The 21,126-nt window shown below is 40.2% G+C and overlaps 1 protein-coding gene across 2 annotated transcripts in view; it reads right to left on the bottom strand.

Annotated features, from left to right (window-relative positions):
• The window catches only part of ryr1b (ryanodine receptor 1b (skeletal)), a 112,856-nt gene that overhangs the window by 17,070 nt on the left and 74,660 nt on the right, over positions 1-21,126 (bottom strand). The window contains exons 73-87 of one of the 2 annotated variants that reach the window (XM_063205390.1): positions 18,831-18,998; positions 18,396-18,455; positions 17,897-18,031; positions 16,970-17,082; positions 16,425-16,521; positions 15,428-15,537; positions 15,266-15,317; positions 15,041-15,124; positions 11,352-11,451; positions 9,526-9,605; positions 8,969-9,045; positions 8,690-8,763; positions 1,073-1,153; positions 716-804; positions 81-209 (exon numbers count right to left, since the gene is read on the bottom strand). In XM_063205390.1, coding sequence (XP_063061460.1) covers positions 81-209; positions 716-804; positions 1,073-1,153; positions 8,690-8,763; positions 8,969-9,045; positions 9,526-9,605; positions 11,352-11,451; positions 15,041-15,124; positions 15,266-15,317; positions 15,428-15,537; positions 16,425-16,521; positions 16,970-17,082; positions 17,897-18,031; positions 18,396-18,455; positions 18,831-18,998 — 1,449 coding nt within the window. The remainder of the gene's footprint in view (positions 1-80; positions 210-715; positions 805-1,072; positions 1,154-8,689; positions 8,764-8,968; positions 9,046-9,525; positions 9,606-11,351; positions 11,452-15,040; positions 15,125-15,265; positions 15,318-15,427; positions 15,538-16,424; positions 16,522-16,969; positions 17,083-17,896; positions 18,032-18,395; positions 18,456-18,830; positions 18,999-21,126) is intronic. The other variant, XM_063205391.1, reaches the window with a different exon arrangement.

The following is a 21,126-nucleotide window of genomic DNA, read 5'->3' as shown; positions in this document are numbered from 1 at the left end:
AGCTGATTTACACTATAATTCCCAATTTGATTGATTGATTGATTGAATGGTTGATTGATTGATTGCTACTGTTCACTCACCTGGATGTACTCTGTCAAGGTGTTGAAAACCTGTTTGGCCACTGTCATTGCTTTGGAGAAGTTCCTCTTGCCCGGCTCATCAATAATGTCCTTGCCAGAGTAGTACCAGTAGAAGTCACTGATGGACTCCTGCAGAGGGCAGTGGAGAGGAATGGCAGGAGAGACAAAGGCAGGGTATAGTAAGTGGGTAAAATAAGTTTTAAGACTCTTAAGGGAGAACAAACAAATCAGGGGTGCATTTCTCGAAAGGAAAGTTGTTAGCTGTTAGCAACTTGGGTAGTTGCCAATGGAAATTGCATTGCAACCAACAAAGTAGCTACCGTAGTTAGCAAATACGCTTCTGAAAAGTGCACTGGATACTGAACCAATACTAGGACTTGTGACCTTGAGGAATGAATGATTTAAAACAGGATGAAGATGCTGTGTTGTGGCGCACTGGTGCACCCGTCGATGGGTGGAATTGTATGCCCATGGGGACAGAGGTTCGAGTCCGACCCCGGTCACATCCCAATCCTACCACATCTCTCCCTCCCACTCATTTTCTGTATCACTCTTTACTATCACTGGCATAATAAAGGCAAAAAGCCAAGGAATACATATTTTAAAAATAGTTAAGATAAGATCTCAGATCTCACCTGCAGTCTGAGCAGGTAGTCCACAGTGCAGATGATGATGTTAATGGTAGTGGTGCTACCAGTCTGGGTACGGAGATAGTTCTGGAAATCTGGAATGAGAAAGTAAATGAAGGAAATCACCGACAATTACTGAATGGCTGCTGTGTGCAGAACAAACTGGGACCTCTTCCATCCAAATAAGTTAGAATCAAGTTTTTAAAAATTGATATAACCAATACAAAAAAAATGGATCTACAGGACATAAACACTTGACTTGACACTTGACGTGACATACTTTAGCACACTTCACTTTCACTGTTTTAAAAACACACACCAACTGTTCTGCCAGAGCATTTTACAGTAGTTAGGTTTGCTTACCGTTATTGTGCCCCTCACAGAGCAGCTGGCAAAAACGGAAAAGGTCGCAGGTGAACTCCGCGTCCGCCATCACTTTTTCATCTGAGCACAGGTGCACACAACACAACAACAGGCAATGACCTTCGATGTTCACCAAGCTGTGGCTTCACTGTATCTCTGTGTGTCTCATCATAATACATATGCGTACACAGATCATCAATTGGGCCTGATTTCACAAACCAAGCTTACTGTGAGGAGTGGAGATGTATTGCACTGATGACTTTAATACAATATGCAGTGTGCATATCTCACATTGAGGGTGGCACTGTTTTCTTGTAGTGTGCATGTATTAGTAAAATGCAGTCTTCAATATATGATTGCTTAGCAGGGATTCTTGAGAGATGGGACAAATCATGTCCGGGTGATAAAACTCATGTTTGTGCTTAAAATGTAATTAAAAATGCAACAAAATTAGCTGGAATGATAGAAGAAGTAGTTGTGTACACTAAAATGGGATTTCATATTTATATAGTTTTATTTTTTTTATTTTACACGTTGCAGTGTGTCATCAGTACAAAAATACTGGATAAGAGAAAGATAACGCAAAACACGCCCACTCAATGCAAAAGCGCGTGCTCAAGTTGGGTCTCCTAAGGTGTCGTTGTCCCCTCCTTCTTCTTCTCTTTTTGAGGTGTTTGCACAAGACGTGCGCTACCGCCATCTACAGCGCTAAGGGGACTTCATTTATTCTCAACCTCAGGACTCCGAAGGTCTCCTAACCGAAGGTCTCCTAAAGGGGCGTTCACCCGACATAAAGTGGATACCGGAAAAGAAACAAAATGACGCTTCTTGTTAGATCCACCTTCTTTGATCAGTACCTTCAAAACCCCATGTCCGAAAGCAAGATTTAGAATTTGACAATACCATAATAATTGGTTAAAATGAAATATAACAAACATCATAGCTACTGTCATCAAGTATTTTGGATAATTAATCAAACTACATGTATGTACAATGTTTTATAAACCTTTTTATCAACTTTTTAAACTATTGAACATGTGTCCGGACTTTTAGTTAAAACTATAAGATTTTTTTAAAATACAAAAAAATCCACCATTATTGTGGTCAGCTCATACTCTAAGCAGCCTGGTACTACTTCCTGTTTGGTATACATGCCATGGAGACACTGTTCTGTTAAGGTCACATTTAATATTTGATTTTATCAATGCATCTTTGGGAAGATCAACTATGTCACAACCATAATATGTCAACATCATAATGCATAAAAATACTGAAAAGTTATTTCAGTATTTTGTATAATAAAAGCTTAGAATAACTTTATTGGCAAGTCCTTAAGCGTCTGCTGATGTACCAAATTATTTATGTGCTATTATGAAAAGTGGGTTGTTTTGTCAACTCCATAAGAGTCAACTCCATAAGATTTTCTTATGGAGTTGACATCCAAAATCTTATGGAGTTGACAAATTCACCAAAAACTGCTCAATATGCTAATATGATATTCTTTTCAAACGTAGAAACAAGAGGAAAAGTTATTTTAGGATATTATATGTATATTAATATGCGTATAATGCATAGAACTACATTATTTTTCGATATATGAACAAAAAAGTTAAAACTTAAGTTTAATTCAAAACAAATACACTTTTTAAAAAGAGAAGCTTAAGAATATAACAAAACTACAAAATAAACTGTGAAAAAACATTTTGCACTAAATAGGCTCCAAAAATCAGACCAGTTTGTCAACTCCATCAGTTTTTCTGTCAACTCCGTAAGATTTTCCTCAGCACTTACAGGTGTTTTTGTAATATTTTGGGGAAAAAGCTTATTCTTTTATCATTTTTTTTGTTTAGGCAATAAAGGGTCATTAGATCTATACCACCATGTATTTTAACCACTTTAGGTGTTTTCCTCATGGTTGCAAAATAAAAGATAAAGTCTGAAAATGGCAATTTTTTGAACTCTCTGTGTTAATAGCAGTCTTAAATTAAAATTTAAATATATATATTACATATTATTGAACATCAAGGTAACTAAGTATCATTACAATACAAATCAGAGCTAAAGATTCTTGTTGGACTATGATAATAATTTAATCATGTACCTTTCTTGTGTCTGACGGAGTTGACGAAAATCTAGGTGTGAAAGTAAACATGTTAATTTGTTAAAAATGCCTTTTCACCTGGAGCCTGTATTTTTACATGCCTGAAAACTTCAGATCTTTATCTACACAAATATATAACCATCAACAACATATTCTGCATTTTCAAAATCAGGTTTTCAAAACGCGTTTTGTCCCATCTCTCAAGAATCCCTGTTAGTCTATCACCCTGACTGTCTTCATACGAGTACATGTGTGCGCTTGCATTGTATATGATAGTACACACAAACGTTGTAAGTAGGAACACACATAAGTCACTCCCAGTCAGTCATCACTCTCTGAAATTAGCTGGTTAGTGACAGGGCATGAAGGCCTTCGAGGGGACTGTCTCTCTGACCATGGCCAGCCCAAAGGGGGCGGCGGGGAGCAGCGAAAGGGGAGTCCACATCAGACAGGTCCCCCTAAAACTCTCACTGAGCCCCTCTCTCTGACTGACGCCGGGAAACACACAGCACATCTCACAAATGGACAAATGTACACGGACAGGACACGACATAGAAAAAAAACCTGAGGAGCCATCTGCGATGAGGACTGTTGGGGATGACCTCAGATATGCTTCACAATACAGACACTGATATACGTTGGACGTGACCACAAGAAGACGAGGAGAAAAGATGATATGAAAGGCCATACTGTACACATTAATGATACATACAGACACACACACAAACACACACACAACACTACACTACACTAATGCAGGCGGACACGTGATCATGCACAACAGATCTACTGCGCTCCACACACATTTTTAAATTTATTTTAAATCTCGGAAAGTGTAGGAGAAGGAGTATTTGGGCATAAGTGAAAGGTAACAGATAAGAATGAGGCTGGAATTCATTCTTGGAAATGGGAAAACCGCTAATTCTTTTGTGTGTGTACTGTAAAACACTTCCTGAGACTGAAAGGCACCAACGATGTTCATGGCTTTAAACTGCTGACAGCTCACAGAGACCCATGCCTTCCTTTAGTCATGACCAGTGAAATGAAGGAAAACATCACCAATTAATTACACAGTCCATTAGGAGGAATAAAGTGGATGTTAACATAAATAAGTAGGATGAATTATTATGATCTTTCTTGGAGGAATAACAAAAAAAAGTCCTTACAGGGGTGGAATGAAAGTCGAAGATTGAGAAAAGTGTTAGTGACAGGAGGGAAACTTTGAAATGTGCTCAGGGAAAAAAAACCTATAATAGACAGAGGGTTAGTAAAACTGTACATCGACAATCAGATACCTACTATGTGGACAGCAATTAGATTGGAATATGATTCAAGCATGCAGACAGGGTACTTCACAGTTAAAAAAGACTTCGATACGAAAAGTTCTATTAAGGTATGGTCTATGTGAGGAAAGAAATAGTATTATTGCTTTTATTGAAGCATTACAAATGTAATACAAATGTTAACCAAAGTGATGTAAAATGAGATCATGCAGTAATAGACAGGTCATGAGCTGGGAAAATTAGGCCTTTCGTCCTACCGCACTTTTCTCTGTGGATTACTGACCAGAAAGCCTATGGGAATAAATTAAAACATGGGGCCACGTCAATTTTTGCTCAGAATTCAATATGGCCGCCATTTTCCAAAATGACCTGTTTTCATGCATTATTACATTGTACTATAAGGTGATATTCATGAACGATTAACTACTTTCAGCACTATTCTGTCCTATTTCCTTACATACATGTTTACAAAGATTGACTAAACTAAAACAAATGAAAATAAAGTTGGCCACCTTGCAATATCCAAAGGAAAGTGCTGAAAATTATGATTGAAATGCACATACAGAGTCTATGGCTGGGAAAATTAGGCCTATTGTCCTGTCAGGGTTTTCACAGTGGATTACAGACCAGAAGGCCTATTGAAAAAGATTCACCAGCTGGTTCCCATCTCAAATGTGCTCCAAAATTAAAAATGTTCTCTATTTTTCAGAATGACAGATTTTCATACATTTTTCTCAATACTGTAAGACCATAATTATCAATAAATACAACCTATTTTCAATGATATTCTGTCCTATCTCCTATCTACAGACGTGAGTACAAAGGTTGGCAACAGAATGATGTAAATATATATCTTGCCCCTTTGAAATATCCTAAGGATTGCTGTCAGAAAATGATTGAATTACACATACACAGTTGACTGCTGAAAAAAGGCTATTGACCTGCCAAACTTTTCACATTAGATTACTGACCAAAAGTTTTTCAGGCCTACATTTTTTTGCATAAAGCAAGGGTGAGCGTGCGTGTGTGCCAGCGCGTATCCCCCGCTTATCTTTCCCCTGCTCTACAGTGTCTTTCCCCCACGCACTATTCTGCCTCCCCCACCCCCTCACTCATCCCCCCCCACACACTATTCTGCCCCACCCACCCCCCCACACACGTTTCTGCCCCCCAACACCTTCACTCATCCCCCCCATGCTACTCTGCCCCCCACCCCTCACTCACCCCCACTATTCTGCCCCCCACGCTCACCCCCCTGACTCATTCTTCCCCCCCCACACACACACAGTTTGGCAGGACAATATGCCTTTTTTCAGCAGTCCACTGTGTTTGTGAAATTCAATCATTTGACAACATTCCTTTGGATATTTCAAAGTGGCAAGATATATATATATATATTTATGACTTTTTCTAGACAACCTTTATACTCACGTCTGTAAGAAGATAGGACAAAAACAGAGAAAATGTTGAATTTTGGAGGACATAGATGGCCCCAAGTTTTAATCTTTTTTATTAGGCCTTCTGGTCTGCAATCCATCGTGAAAACCCTGACAGGACAATAGGCCTAATTTTCCCAGCCATAGACTCTCTATGTGCATTTCAATCATTATTTTCAGCACTTTCCTTTGGATATTGCAAGGTGGCCAACTTTATTTTCATTTGTTTTAGTTTAGTCAACCTTTGTAAACATGTATGTAAGGAAATAGGACAGAATAGTGCTGGAAGTAGTTAATCTTTCATGAATATCACCTTATAGTACAATGTCATAATGCATGAAAACAAGTCATTTTGGAAAATGGCGGCCATATTGAATTCTGAGCAAAAATTGATGAGGCCCCATGTTTTAATATCTTCCCATAGGCCTTTTGGTCAGTAATCCACAGAGAAAAGTGCGGTAGGACGAAAGGCCTAATTTTCCCAGCTGATGACCTGTCTATAACATTTTAAATATTTTAATGTAAACATTTTACATGTATTATAAGTCTAGTAGTATGACACATTCAGTTAAACTGGTGAGGCATAGAAGAACTGTCAGAAGAATTTTTAATGTGTGACAATGTGTACATGATACACATAGTGTGTGTGATTGTCAAAGGAACTCCAAAGAATTGTAAATTGTCATTGTAAAAAGTTAAGCAAAGAACCAACGGTTACACTTTACTTGACGTCTGCGTCATATGTATGACATAATGGTGTCATAATAGTGTCAAAACAGTGTCATGACAGTCATGGACAAGTCATACACCTGATGTCAATGTAATATAAACATTTTATGGTCATGAAAAGTTGACTTTGTTATGGCTGTCTCCACCATTAATGTTTATGATACGTTAATGGCTGCATTACGGCACTGTTATGACACTTGTCAAACCTATGACGCCGGAGTCAAGTAAAGTGTTATTGAACCAACTGTTAGCTTATGGCAGCATGTTACATAGACTACAATGACTGATCCATGAAACACATAGCCATAATTGCTTTAGAAGTCGGTTCTTTGATTCACGTTTTACAGTGTGGATTAGCGACTTTAGGAGTTAGTCCATGATGCACGTTTCTACAGGTGATTCACGTTCTTCAATGGCTATCTACAGTATGTCCCGATTCCACAAAACTATGTCTTTATTCGAGGGAAATCATTTGCATATTGGTTTGGCTTATCTTTTTTTTTTCTTCGAGAAAAAAACTGCTACAGGGTGAATCTGCAAATTCATTTCAAGGCTGTGTCAACAGTTCTCTTTGGGGTTTTTTTACTCGCTGAGAGCTGTTCAGGGAAAGAAGGCCATAAAGGAAGTCTTTCCTTTTAATGTGATCGGTCATCAGTCAAGAGTATCTGGAGTTACAGTAGATCTGTGACACGGCACTCAAGGAAAAAGAGAAGACCACACCTTTGAGCCACTGTTTCAAATCCCCCACCAGCTAGCTACAAGACTTGTTACTTGTTACGAACATGCTGCTAATTAGCCAGCATGCTACTTAATAGCTAACAGTACGTTTTGTTTTTCATAAAAATTGCTCTACCAGTTCTGTGATATAAACAATGCTTGTTTCAAACTGTATTGATAAGTGGCTGGACATTTGTGCAGTGGCCAAAAGGTTCTTCCTTTGTTTCCTTGACTGCGAAATGAAATGCAGATAGACTACATGGATCAAAAAGATAAAACCAATTTCATAAAATGTGAGCTGAAAGGAAGAAGAGACAGGGACAGCTTGGACAGGAAGGAGATAGAGATGGCAAAGACTGGGATTATTTACCACGGTCTAGCTTCATATCTGAAAACCACGAAAGAGGGAAAGAGGAGGAGGGGGGAGGGGGGCAGGTATGTAGGGAGTTGGGTAGGTTGGAGTAGCATTGGCAAGAGGAGAGAGAAAGACACACAGAAAGAAAGAGAGGGCCGGTGAGTGGCATAGGCAGTGCTACTGTTTAGCCCAACACATCGAGGTCAAGTCAGCAGTGCTGAACGCTAAACCACATTTCAACCTCACTAATATCAGTGGGAAATGCTGCAAAAGAAACATTTGGTCATGAATACAATATTCATTTTCAGTAATGCATTTCAGTTCCATGACATGTGACTATGTCACTGTATGTTAAAAGCTGTATAACCTCTGAGTTTATGACTTTTACCTTAGTAAAAGAATCCGATTTTAGACCTGCTCATGTGTTATAACCTGTATCAAGATAAATAGCTGCATAACGCTACCGCATTAACCCCTTAATACAGGACGTGCTAGCATACTACTGATATTATAGCTATTCCATAACATGCTAGCATGCATAAACAGTAGCCTACATGATACAGACACATTTCAATCAATTACGTTGATCAATTAGCATGCATCGCTGTTGAATGTTTGACATGTGCTACTGTGGTTACACTTTACTAGCGTCATACGTATGACATAACAGTGTCATAACAGTGTCATGTCAATGTCAATGTCATAACGTTTTATGTTCAAGAAAAGTTGACATTGGTAGGCCTGTCTTTACCATAAACAAATTTCACTTAAAGACAAAGTCATAAAATAATTGAAAAAAAAAAATTGATATTGACATAATGTTTGACACATGCATTATGACAATGTTATGACACTGTTATGTCATATGATACGTATGACACCGGCGTTACGTGTTACCGCCACAGTAGATATAAGCAGCACCAACTTAGCAGAGAGAAACATTGAGAGATGAGAGTATTGCAATCCATAAGTTGTAACTTGGAGAGTAAAACTCACTTGAGCCCTCCTCAGATACCATTCCCAGCCCTTCAGCCTTGTTCTGTCTCTCAAAGGCGTTAAGATCCAAAACACTATCAAAAAAGACATAAAAAGGCAGAATTAGATATGTGTGCGTGCACGTGTGCCTGTGTGTGTGTGTGTGTGTGTGTGTGTGTGTGTGTGTGTGTGTGTGTGTGTGTGTGTGTGTGTGTGTGTGTGTGTGTGTGTGTGTGTGTGTGTGTGTGTGTGTTTGTGTATGTGTGTGTGACAAAAATATATAGAACACAATGAACTCACCTGCAGGTCTGCATCAGAGCCTGCAAGCTCAAGAAAAAGCCCACATCCTTTTTATCCTTCAGGTAATCCAACATTCTCTGGTTTTATGGAAGAAAAAAGAGCACATTTTTAAGTTTGACATTAACCTGGCTGTTTTTGGAAATAAATTGATATTGGTCATACATCTCCTCTCCAGCTCCTAGTGTCAGGTCAAGTGCTGTTAGGGTTGTCGATCCGCAATCCAATATCAATTCACGTTTCAAAAGTTCAAACGTTTAAATAGTGCCAGTCTTTTCCCACCTTTCTCTCATACCAAGTTTCCCACTTCTTTCTCTCGTACTAAGGTATTTCATGTTTCTGTGGACATCAAAGGCTGAGATATTTAGGTCTATATAGCCGGTCTTAGAATTCTAGGCATAAATGGGTTACAGTGACAACCCAGCAATACAGAAGATCGATATCGAATCGAATCGGATCGTGGATCGAATTGGAACGTGACCTTCTGGATCGGAATCAAATCTATCCACGTAATTTGGATTGATTCCTAGCCCTAATGCTGACATGGCGTTGACACTCACTGTCTGAACGTCACTGTTGCCTCCATTCAGGATCGAGATACCCAGTTTCAGAGTAGAGGACACCATGGCTCCCGTCTCACCTGAGAACAAAGACATCACTCATGACAACCTTATCTCATCTGGCATAAGAGTGTGTAAAAATTGGGTCTCCTTCTCTTGCTGAAAAAAACCAAACATTTGTTACTGATGATCATAGAAGAAAATTCACACAGTACTAAATCTGTGTTATCTGAAATGGAGTTAAGTTAAATTGACATCCCATTTTTTTTACTGTGTATAAGTAGAACCACTACGTAGTATTCTGTCTACATTGACCAGAAATTCTTTTGAGGAGAAATAGAACATCTTTCAAACTCAAAGAAGTCATCGAGCTGTTAAAGAGACACTGTGTGAGATTTTTAGTTGTTTATTTCCAGAATCAATGCTACCCATTCGCTAATGTTACCTTTTTCATGAATATTTACCACCACTATCAAATTGAAAGTGTTCATTATGACTGGAAAAAATGCACTTTTCATATATGAGAAGGGGGATCTTCTCCATGGTCCGCCATTTTTAATTTCCAGAAATAGCCATTTTTAGCTGTAAAACTGACTGTACTTGGGCCATACTAGAAAATATTAGTCTACTACTTTGTAAACTATCATGAAAAGATAAAATTCGGCAATAGGCAGCCCAGTTTCAATGAGCAGTTGCAGTACCTTTTTTTGACCATTTCCTGCACAGTGTCCCTTTAACACATAAACCACCATGACGGAACTGTAGGGCTACTACGCGGCCGACCCGGGTTCGATTCACGCTCGGGTCCTCTGCAGATCCTCCCTGTCTCACTGTCTTCACTGTCCTATCTCAAAAAAACTAATAAAGGCTTGACAAGTCCCCCAAACACTTAAAAAACAAATAAATAAACTGTTTGGATAACATGACATGAGTGGATGAGAAGCTTCAGAAGCACAGTGGCAGTGTAACCTGATTATCATCGACTTTCAAATCTCTTCGAGACTTGGTCTGACCTAGGCCATGACAATTAAGGTTTCTCAAACGGCATGGCTGCTACTGATCGAGGGCAGAAAAGGCTGTGCCATAGTTTAAACCACACAATTTTTAGTCCCAAAAGAACATCTCTGCCTAAACCATGTCACTGCTTTGAACACGCCTCTACCCAGGTCCGTTGGAGCTGCTCAAAGTTGAGTGCCTCCCGACAAAGTGGGTGGAGTTCCCGAGTTCTCCGAAGGTCAGAAAGTATTTGCATTACTCTTGACCTGTAGTAGCAATGCCGAAGGTGTTGTGTCACTAGGAGGGCGCGGCCTGGCCAGTGGCAGTGTACCTTTGCATGCACTAATCATCTCACTGTCCTATCTCATAAAAACTAATAAAGGCTTGAAAAGCCCCAAAAACACTTAAAAAAACCCAAATAAACTGTTTGGCTAACATGACATGAGTGAATAAGAATCTTCAGAAGCCCAGTGGCAGTATAGCCTGATTCTCGTCGACTTTCAAATCCTTCGAGACTTGGTCTGACCTAGAGAATGACGATTAAGGTTTGTTGAGGTGTTGCCTCGCTAGGAGGGCACGGCCTGGCCAGTGGCACTATACCAGAGAGAGTAGAGAGAGAGAGGTTCCATTGGCCCATTGTTTCCGGGTTCTATTATTGCAAGGAGGAGGGGGGGAAATCCCCCTTTAGGCAGACCTAGGCAGACCTCTATTCATACTAGGAGTATTATGACACGCTCCTTTAGGCAGACCGGAACCTGGTCATGTTAGGTGCCCATAGCAACCTATTGCATTGGCATATCTCTATATACTTAAAGAATCTCTGACTATACCTTTGCATGCACTAATCATCTGCAGCACCATCTCTGCAGCGCCCCTCTCGTGCAGCCGGGACTGCTGGTACAGGAGCCTCTGCTTCTCCATCTCCTTATCCTGTTCCAAAGAGAGAGACGGACCAAGTTTGGACAAAGTAAATGGCACCCACACACACACACACACACACACACACACACACACACACACACACACACACACACACACACACACACACACACACACACACACACACACACACACACACACACACACACACTCCCTAAATAGCACTTTCGCTCCACCAATCCATTCACTAACACACACACACACACACACACACACACACACACACACACACACACACACACACACACACACACACACACACACACACACACACACACACACACACACACACACACACACACACACACGCTTGCAGACACGCACAAACACACACACACAGACACACACGCATGCTTGCAGACACGCACAAACACACACACACACACGCACGCATGCACACACGCACAGTCTACTGGTGATAGGTGGTTATGGATATTTAGGTTGTTAGAATTTGTTTGTCTTGTTAAACAGATACAGATAAGTCAGATAAATCTGAAGTTCAAGGCTCTTACTGTCAGCTGTGTGATATGTATACACAGCATAGGTGATGTGGTTTAAAATATACCCTCCTGTAAGGATATTATTTTATCACCTTATTGTCGTGATGGATAACTAGTAACACATTTTTTTACTTTGTCGCTGAACCAAAAGCATACACACTCACACACACACATTTTACACTTAACAGTAAAGACACATATACACATGCCTATCCTTTCATGTACAACACACACAAACAATTATCAGTCTAAAGCAAGTAATGAGTTGTATTAGTTTAAAAGAAAGACTCATATAACAACTCCTCACGTTTGCCTAAAACGCATGGCAAACGTCAAGACTACAGCAAACAGCCCTACTCTCCCTGTGCTGTGCCCTGCAGACAAGCTACAGTTTATGCTATCACTCCCACTGAGTGACGCTAGGGACACACAGATGCAGTCTTGGCCAAGCAAAGCGAACTACGCCATTCATTCCTATGAGGGAGGCGAAGACAAGTGAACAGGAATGAAGCAAAATTATTCCACCAAGTTTAATATTATGCAAACGAGGAGCGAATTTCGCCTCCGGCGGCCAATCAAATCAACAACATACCGGTAACTGTTTCATTCCATTTGATTCGAGCTGTCAGAATGGAACACTGAATTTCGTCTCTCTTTGCTTCGCCCGTTTCGCCTGTATGTGTCCCTAGCGTAAGGCTCTTTCTTAGGCGTCTCTGGCCCAGCAGAGGAAAGAGGAAGATCTGAGGGTGACGACTTAAGAAAGGCTCCCTTGGTTCTACTTTAAAGCTACACATTCCATATCTGAGACAAACAAAAAACTTTGTTGCTAAATCGGTAACACCTTATTTTAGGAATACATCTATGAGCACTAATACATACATTGTTAATGTCTGCATAAGTAGCTTGTAAGGTATGTACTAAGCAAATGCTAAGACCTACTAGGTCCTTACTAAGGTTAAATTGGTAATAAATCCCTTATTGTATATGAACAAGACATTTGCGAATACATGCCTAATAAATGTTTGATTTTGCTTTGCACATGCCTTACAAGTTACTTATACAGGCACAATGTATGTATTAGTGCTAATAGATGTATCCCTAAAATAAAGTGTTACCGCTAAATCTGTATAAAAGGACCCATGATGTTCTGATAACATGTGATAGAGATGCTTCATTTAGTGACAAACAATTACCATATCCTGTTGGAACAAAACAAGAACAAGTTATTAAAAACACCCACCCACAATGCATGCTTAAGGCTAAACCCACCCAAATGCATGCATGCTACTGTAAGTTACTCCACCCCCCACCCACCATCAAGTCTATACTAAGCACTCCCCACTGCCACCCGCCCCATAAGCCTATCCATGTCAGAAGAAGGGTGTCGGGATGAGATCCCTCTACTTACAGAGGATCTTTGTGATCTGCTGGCTTCCTTTGTGTGTCAGTGTGTATGTGTGATGTGTGTCTGTCAGAGATGTCAATTCCAGGGTTCAGAGTGACTAGTTCCAACCAGTTCTGAACCATCTCGTCATAAAGAGTAATCAAGACAGGTAGACCTGTTAATCAGGGAAGTCGCCTGTGCTGGAAGAAAGCTTTTTTCTTTCTCTCTTTTTTTAACTTCTGAACCAGAATTTTGACACCTCTGTTGTCCGTGCATGTACAGTGCATGTGTAAGTTACTGCATGTGTGCAGTGCTGCGGGTGTGTGCTGAGCATGTAGACAGGAGACATGTGTCTGACTGTGCAGGCTTTTACTGTAGTCCTTTCACTGGGGTGAGTACAGAGAGGAAGGTACAAGCTGGGGCTCGGTCCAGATTCAGACATACAGTACACAATGGTTAATCAGGAACTTTAACAAAATCAGTCCAAATCAAGTATGTTAAGGAGGTGAGTAAAAAGAAAAAAAAGACTTTGACAGGGTGCAAATCGCTTAGAGAGAGAGAACAGTTGCACGACTCACACCATAGCCACACAACACAACGCTCTGAGGTAAGAGAGGTGGGATGTTAGCATCCAACTGCACTTCATCAGATTGTGTATCGTATATAGAACTAGGCGTTTCTCTCACATGTATGTGCATATAACACCAACGATTATTAGGATTATTGATTATTAAGGGTTGGACATATACACATACACAGTTTTGTGTGTTTATACGGTGAGAAGCATATTCTTAGAGGGCAATGATGCGTGGTGGGTTACACCATTGTACATATTAAAACACTTTAAAAACAACGCCTACAATTACAAATAACCATTAAGTGTAGTTAGTTACATTTTAACAGTTATTGCCCAGTAGGAAGAGATGAACTTGAAGTACTTTAGAAGATTGTGTCGGCACTAATTGCTATGTAATCTAAAAAACACAGTGACTATGATTAGTAAATGAAATTAAATAGAACCGTCCATTAAATTAAATTAATTTAATTTAATTAAACTGATGTTACGTATTTAGGATATCTGTTCAAACAGTGTTCATTTATTTTGTTAGAGGTTCAAGTTACACCATCTCTCTGCACCCGCCCAAGTCATGCTTTGTAGACATGGAACACAGATGTAAGACGTATTAAAAAGATTGCATGGCAAGGTCCAGCAAATGAATGCACAGACTCCCACAGCGGAAGACAGGGAGGACAAAAAAAGAGCAAACAGGAAGAAAGCAGGTACATGTAAGATAAAAGCTGCAAAACAAAGATAGATAGCTGGGTAGCTGGATAGATAGATAGATAGATAGATAGATAGATAGATAGATAGATAGATAGATAGATAGATTAAGTGGAAAGGAAAGAAGGAACAAAGAAAGACAGAAAAAAGAAAGAAAGTCAGAAAGGAAGTCAGATAGAAAGAAAGAAAGAAAGAAAGAAAGAAAGAAAGAAAGAAAGAAAGAAAGAAAGAAAGAAAGAAAGAAAGAAAGAAAGAAAGAAAGAAAGAAAGAAAGAAAGAAAAAGCTTGTAGAAGAGTAGGGGGGAGCTGGGGGGTGGGGGGTGCCGGTGCAGTGCGTCAGTGTGGTCACTTGTTTGCGGTGGTGGTCTGCTGTTCTGGTGTCTCCCCTGACCCCAGCCCCTGGCCCCCCCATACCAGCTCTGTCTGTCGCACCTCAAAGGATGGTTCCTCGCCCCCCTCCTCCTCCCCTTCGGCCTCCTCCTCACCAATGTGACAGCTCTGCGTGAAAAGAGAAAAAACAGAACAACCACCATCACTGAAACGCTCCAACCATTGACACAACTAGCACAGTAGTCGTGAACGGAGGAAGTATGTAGTCAGTAAAACAACAGGGCGACAAAAACGTTGATGACATCTTACCTTTGCCATAATATCAGCATAAGCCATGTACAGATAGTCTACATCGAGCTTGCTGTAAAACACCAAAAAGAAAAAAATGGCAGTTAGGAAAGCCTTGCCATTTTCTGATGGTCTAAGGTCAACGGAGATAAGACAAGAGAAAGACAAAAGAGTGGGCCTCACGTTTTCTCGGTGAGAGCGGTGCGGCTGAAGTGTAGGATGAGCTGGTGGAGGGGGTCTGGTTTGGCCTCGGTCTCCTCCTCCTCTTCCTCACCCTCTTCCTCCATCACTTTCTGAATTTGTAGACAAGAACCACGTGTCTCCGTCTCACGTTTCGAATTACACATGTTTCACATTCACAAAGCTCTTATACTGTATATGGTCAGACGTTAAGAGACTTTATTATATGGTGTGACGTCATCGGTCGAATGCTCCATTCATTTCAACGGGGCTCCCCAACGTTCGCACGTCTGTTATTTTTCGATAACGGACGGGTTGGTCTATAACAGACCGCTGTCAATGGCAACAAGACTTTTCACTGCTAAAGCGACTTTTCAACAAGACTCTAATCAGCTGCTGTGATAGACAACACATGTTGTCCTGGCTACCTAGCTGTTGCCTAGCGGTGTTTCACAACGGCACTGTTTTGTTTTGCGCAGCAACAATCTTAACATTAAATAGGCCTAAAGAAATGTCCCCGCCATGTGTGAATCATTTAAGTAGGCTATATCCATATAATAAGCGGGTTAACTTTCGGCGAGTCGGTCGCTTTGTGGAATAGCAGCACTTCAGAGAGAACAAGACCCCTCCGCTCCGCGTCGGGGTCTAAAGATTCTCTCTGTCGTGCTGCTATTCCACGGTAGCGACCTTCTCGCCGAACGTTAACCCTTACATAATCCCTCTTCACATAACAAAGGAATTCCCAAAGAATAGAGAGGGGAGATGAGTGAGGATGTCAAGTCAGCCACTTTGAATATTGAGTGGAAGTATTGCATTCGTCTCCTGAATACACGTACGTATGTTAATGTGTAAACGTGTAAAGATTGACTCCCATCTAAAAATGTGATGAAATGTTTTAAGAGCAGGTATGAAATCATAAACCAATGAAATGGTGAAACGATTGTGAAATGTGTGAAGGAGTGCATTAAAAATCCAGTTTGTAAATGTCTCTGTGTCTTACCGATAGATCATCTATCATCCTGTCCTCAAACGAATAGCCTTCCGTCATGATCCAGTTACGCTTATATCCGTCCAGGAACATGTTAGATGCCCTGTGCCTGAAACGAACATCAGCAGACCAGCAAACAGTTATAGCAATACAGGTGTAGCCTTCACCGTGAACACACCAGAAGAAACCAAAGCTAAAAAGAGTTACTGGAATGTCTTTATGTCCGTTAAAAATCTTAACTCGAGAGACACCGGATGACATTCTTCGAAAGGTTAGTCCTCCCTATGTTGTGCACTTAATTAAAAGAAGAGGAGAATTGCATCTGTGCTGCTCTGGTGTCTTCTCTCCATTTAAGATTTCCTGTCTGTGTCCCGTCAACACACCAGATGACAAAACAGGGGTGCATTTCTCGAAGCCATAGTTGCTAACTCCGTCAGCTACTCTGTTGTTTGCAATGCAATTTCCCATTGGCAACTACCAAAGCTGCTAACTGGCTAACAACTTTGCTTTCAAGAAACGCACACCAGAAGCGTGTGGAACTGCCCATTTGTCACTACCTTGGGATGTTGTAGAGTGGCGTCATCCTGAAGCAGGCCACCACGGCTCTGCGACGCTGCTTGGATAACAACTTGTGCCACACCATCTTCTTGGACTTGAATGGATGCTCAGTCTGAAAAAGAATGTAGCGTAAACGGAGACGGGTGTTTAGGTGCACAACATATCAGTAATGTCAATGGAGCAATGTTTGTTTGAATCTTCGGTAACACTTTTTCATGCATGTGTCATAAACATGATGTCAATGTCATAAACATTTTATGACTTTGTCATTAAGTGAAATTCGGTTATGGTACAGTCAACTATTTATGACCATAAAAAAATGTGTGACATTGGTATTATGTTAATGACTCATTCATGACTGTGTCATGACATTGTTTTGACACTATTATGACGTTGTTATGTCATACGTATGTTGCCATCGTCAGGTTAAGTGTAAACCAATCTTCAACTATGACTGACGAAGTGTGCTTAATAGGGATGACTGTGGAGATTTTCCTCAATTTGCTGTAGGTTATGATAACCAAAAAAACAACTTGTAAGTTAAATTGTAAGCATATAAACAAATTTTGGGAGCTTAAACATGTTTCATCCTTTATCCATAGAGTTTTGTCAGTGATTTACGTGTTAGCTCTTACAAAAGGTCTGAACTTAAAGGCAGATGTGTGGACCTTTATTATTTGCTTTCACTTGAGTCTTTTTGATCCAGCACCAGGGACCTATGGTTCTGGAGTAAACCAGGTTAAGTTAAGAGGTAAATCATCTGATAGAAGAGCCTGGAGTACTCATTTTCTTTAAGATAATGAGGACCCTAGGCTCTTGTATTAGATGATTGACCTCTTAACCTGGTTTACTCCTGGACCAGCTTCTTGGTACATGCTCATGCGATTTGTGGACGTTGCCTCTTATCTGGAGCTGAAGATGCTTACCACCTCAATGTGGAAGAGAACAGCAGAAACCTCCTGTACTCTCTTCACCACTTTCTCTGGGCTGTCAGCATCCTCCGCTTTCCCAGAGGTCTCCTTATACAGAGACATCTGCCAGCGCATGGATGGGTCCTCCACCTTCACAAAGACGAGACACCAGTTTCATTCACACCCTATAACAATGTACTGTACACTCGCAGGTCTTTTGACTCATTCTTTTGAAACTCGGTTGTCGGTGGACCCGAGTTCGTTCTCCCGACATTCCGTTGTAAATGCGTTCTATTGCAACAGCTGGGTATAATACAAATGTCTGGAAAACAGCAAATGTTTAACGAACTCAGAGTACACCAAAGTGTGTTTGTGTTTCGTAACCCTGAGTAGAGTACCTGTTCTTTTGCACTTTCCCGAGGCTGAGGTCGGGGTTTCCGACAACCGAGTTTCAAAAGAATGCACCATTCTTCCCATTTATAGACATAATGCATAGATACTCAATGCTGCTCACCTTGCCCTGAAGGTGCAGATTGCCCTGGAGGAACTCTCTGACCTCTTCATCTGTGTCTTTCTGTCAGAGTCAATGCAGAAAACAACAAAGAGCACAGCAGTGTGAAAGCCAAAGAGGGAATATTTGCTGAGCAGCTTAGATTCTGGGGATGGTCCCTACGTAGTGATGAACTTAGGTAGGGAGCCTTTCCCAGAACAATACAAACTTTTCACACAACATAACCATCTAACAGCATTTAATACCTCATCTAGTGATAATAATTGTAAAGGTAACACTTTATATTAATGTCTGCTTATAAAGACTTAGTAATCAATTAACTAATAATGAACATAACATTTTATTATTAGCTACAAATGTTTTTATTATTAGCTACATTTTGTTCATACTTTATAAAATATCTACAAATAATGAACATTGTGTGGGTGTATTACTGACCAGTGAGTAGCGGATCTTGGCCAGGTTGATGAGCTCCTGGTCGGCAGGGGAGCACATGTTGAGGCCGATGGGGAGCAGCTTCTTCAAGGCGGCTACAATGAGAGAGGTCTGCACCGAGTAGCGGTCGCCGCGCTTCTTCTTCTTACTACGCTCCTCTGAGCCGCCGCTCTGTGCAAAACATAGTGACATTAGACTGCACCACGGCAACGGTGGCCATGATGACGGAGGCCGACAACATGGTCCCTTCAAGAACCACAGGAAGTAGAGACTTCGAGAGAAAACAAGTAGTTGGCAATAGATTTGGTAAAGCTCCTGCCTTTGATCTACTACATACAGTATACAGTTCTACAGGTATGTGAAAATGACAATTTGACGTTATATAGATTATATAGGTTATATTGTATGTGCAATTTATCTCGTATCCTTTCTGTATAAGCACTAGACAAGTGAGAAATTGCTGACTCCAATACTTGTTATTTGCTTCATAATACACAATATACATGTACCTACAGTATATGCCTTGATCCACACGATAAAGATAATAGTGCATAATAATGATAATGCTATCTATTCTTTTTGTTAAGCATAATTCAAACCTTAGATAACCCTTTGTAAAACATTTGTTAACCATTACCTCTTTATTATTTCCCATTACATAATCAACATTAACATACACCGTTAATGGTTTTTGATACTCATACATGTGTGTGAGAGAGTCGGGGAAGGATTGGCATACAGAAACCATTTATCATTTGCCAATCCTTCCCAGACTCTCACACACATGTATAATGATCAAAAACCATTAACAGTGTATGTTAATGATCAAGTAATGGGAAATAATAAACAGATAATGGTTAGCGAGTGTTGTATGAAGAGTTATCTAAGGTTTGAATTATGCTTAACAAATGCATAACTAATGCTTAACCATGAGTCTGTATTATGAAGTGTTACCAAAGTTTGCTAGTGAGGTGTACAGGGCAATGATCTATTCTACTGATGGAAAATGAAAGAGTTAAGGTCAAGATGTTAAAAGTTTGGAAAACGGGGAAATTAATTTAAAAAGATAGCACATCACATGAATCCTTTATCATAAGACTAACAATGCATTGACAAAAACACATTATGGCAGAACCTGCCAACCTGTCATTGGCAGGTGACATTGCAATTACCAGTAAGTGACATGTTAAAATGTGTTTAAGGTTTAAAAAAACGATTTCTTTAAAAAAAAAACATCAGTTCAGTTATTATAGCCATCAAAACAACTAACAGTAATATTTTCCAATGTTGCATCAGTGGTAGCTGAAGGTCAAGACAAATGATGACAAAAGATAACAAGATGCCATGATATGTTTATGACAAGACATCAGGGGTGCATTTCTCGAAAGCGTAGTTGTTAGCAGTTAGCAACTTCGGTCGTTGCCAATGGGAAATTGCATTGCAACCAACAAAGTAGCTAATGTCGTTAGCAACTACGTTTTTCAGAAATGCGCCCCAGTCTTGCAATGAATCATTCACATGAAAGAAGTTAGACTTGAGAAATATGTAAGAGATTTTGAGATAAAAGGTGTAACTACAGTATGTCAAAATACACCATGCTTAGAAGGAGGCAAACACTCACAAACACTAAAATCTATTTGACAAAGTCTACATTTCCAGCAGTCACACATCACATGATGTCTCAAAAGTGCAGTGCTGGCCTGTGATAGCATGTCACAATGAATGAAAAGAAAAGGTGCTGCAATGGTGCTGTGATCCAACTAAAAACACACAGTGCCGCCTTGCTGTTAGTAATGCAGTGATTGTGACAGTTAGGTACACCACACCGCTTGGTCATTAAGACAGTTCTATCTTCATTTAACTATATACACAACACCTTAGCTTTGTCTTGGCTCAGCCCCATTTATCCCTAGCCTGATGCATCTGCCAAATTCACTTCAGCTGAAAGGAAATTAAATTGATCTGAGGTGCAAGGCCCTAGCAGCTAGGAGGCACTAGCCTGACTAATTTAACCCCAGTCTTTTAATAAATGTATGGTCCTCCTCGTACTGTATATTGCTACCCTGTCTATCATCAAACCTAACCTCAAATGATATTATCAGTTGATATGATGTGAGAATGTCTGTGTGTGTGTGTCATTGTTAGTTTTGAGTGACATTTCAAATAACCCACTGTGGAAATACAAGACATCCTTTAATCTGTCAGCCATCACTTTCCTGATCATGCTAACTCATGTGAATTATCATTACATCATCAGTGTGACCAAACAAGAAACCAGTGGGGTGGGTGGGATAAAGGA

The sequence above is a fragment of the Engraulis encrasicolus genome, chromosome 8 (assembly GCF_034702125.1).
Source record: "Engraulis encrasicolus isolate BLACKSEA-1 chromosome 8, IST_EnEncr_1.0, whole genome shotgun sequence".
NCBI classification, from domain to species: Eukaryota; Metazoa; Chordata; class Actinopteri; order Clupeiformes; family Engraulidae; genus Engraulis; species Engraulis encrasicolus.
The sequence above is the reverse complement of the archived record's forward strand: the minus strand, read 5'-3'. Positions and strand labels throughout refer to the sequence as shown.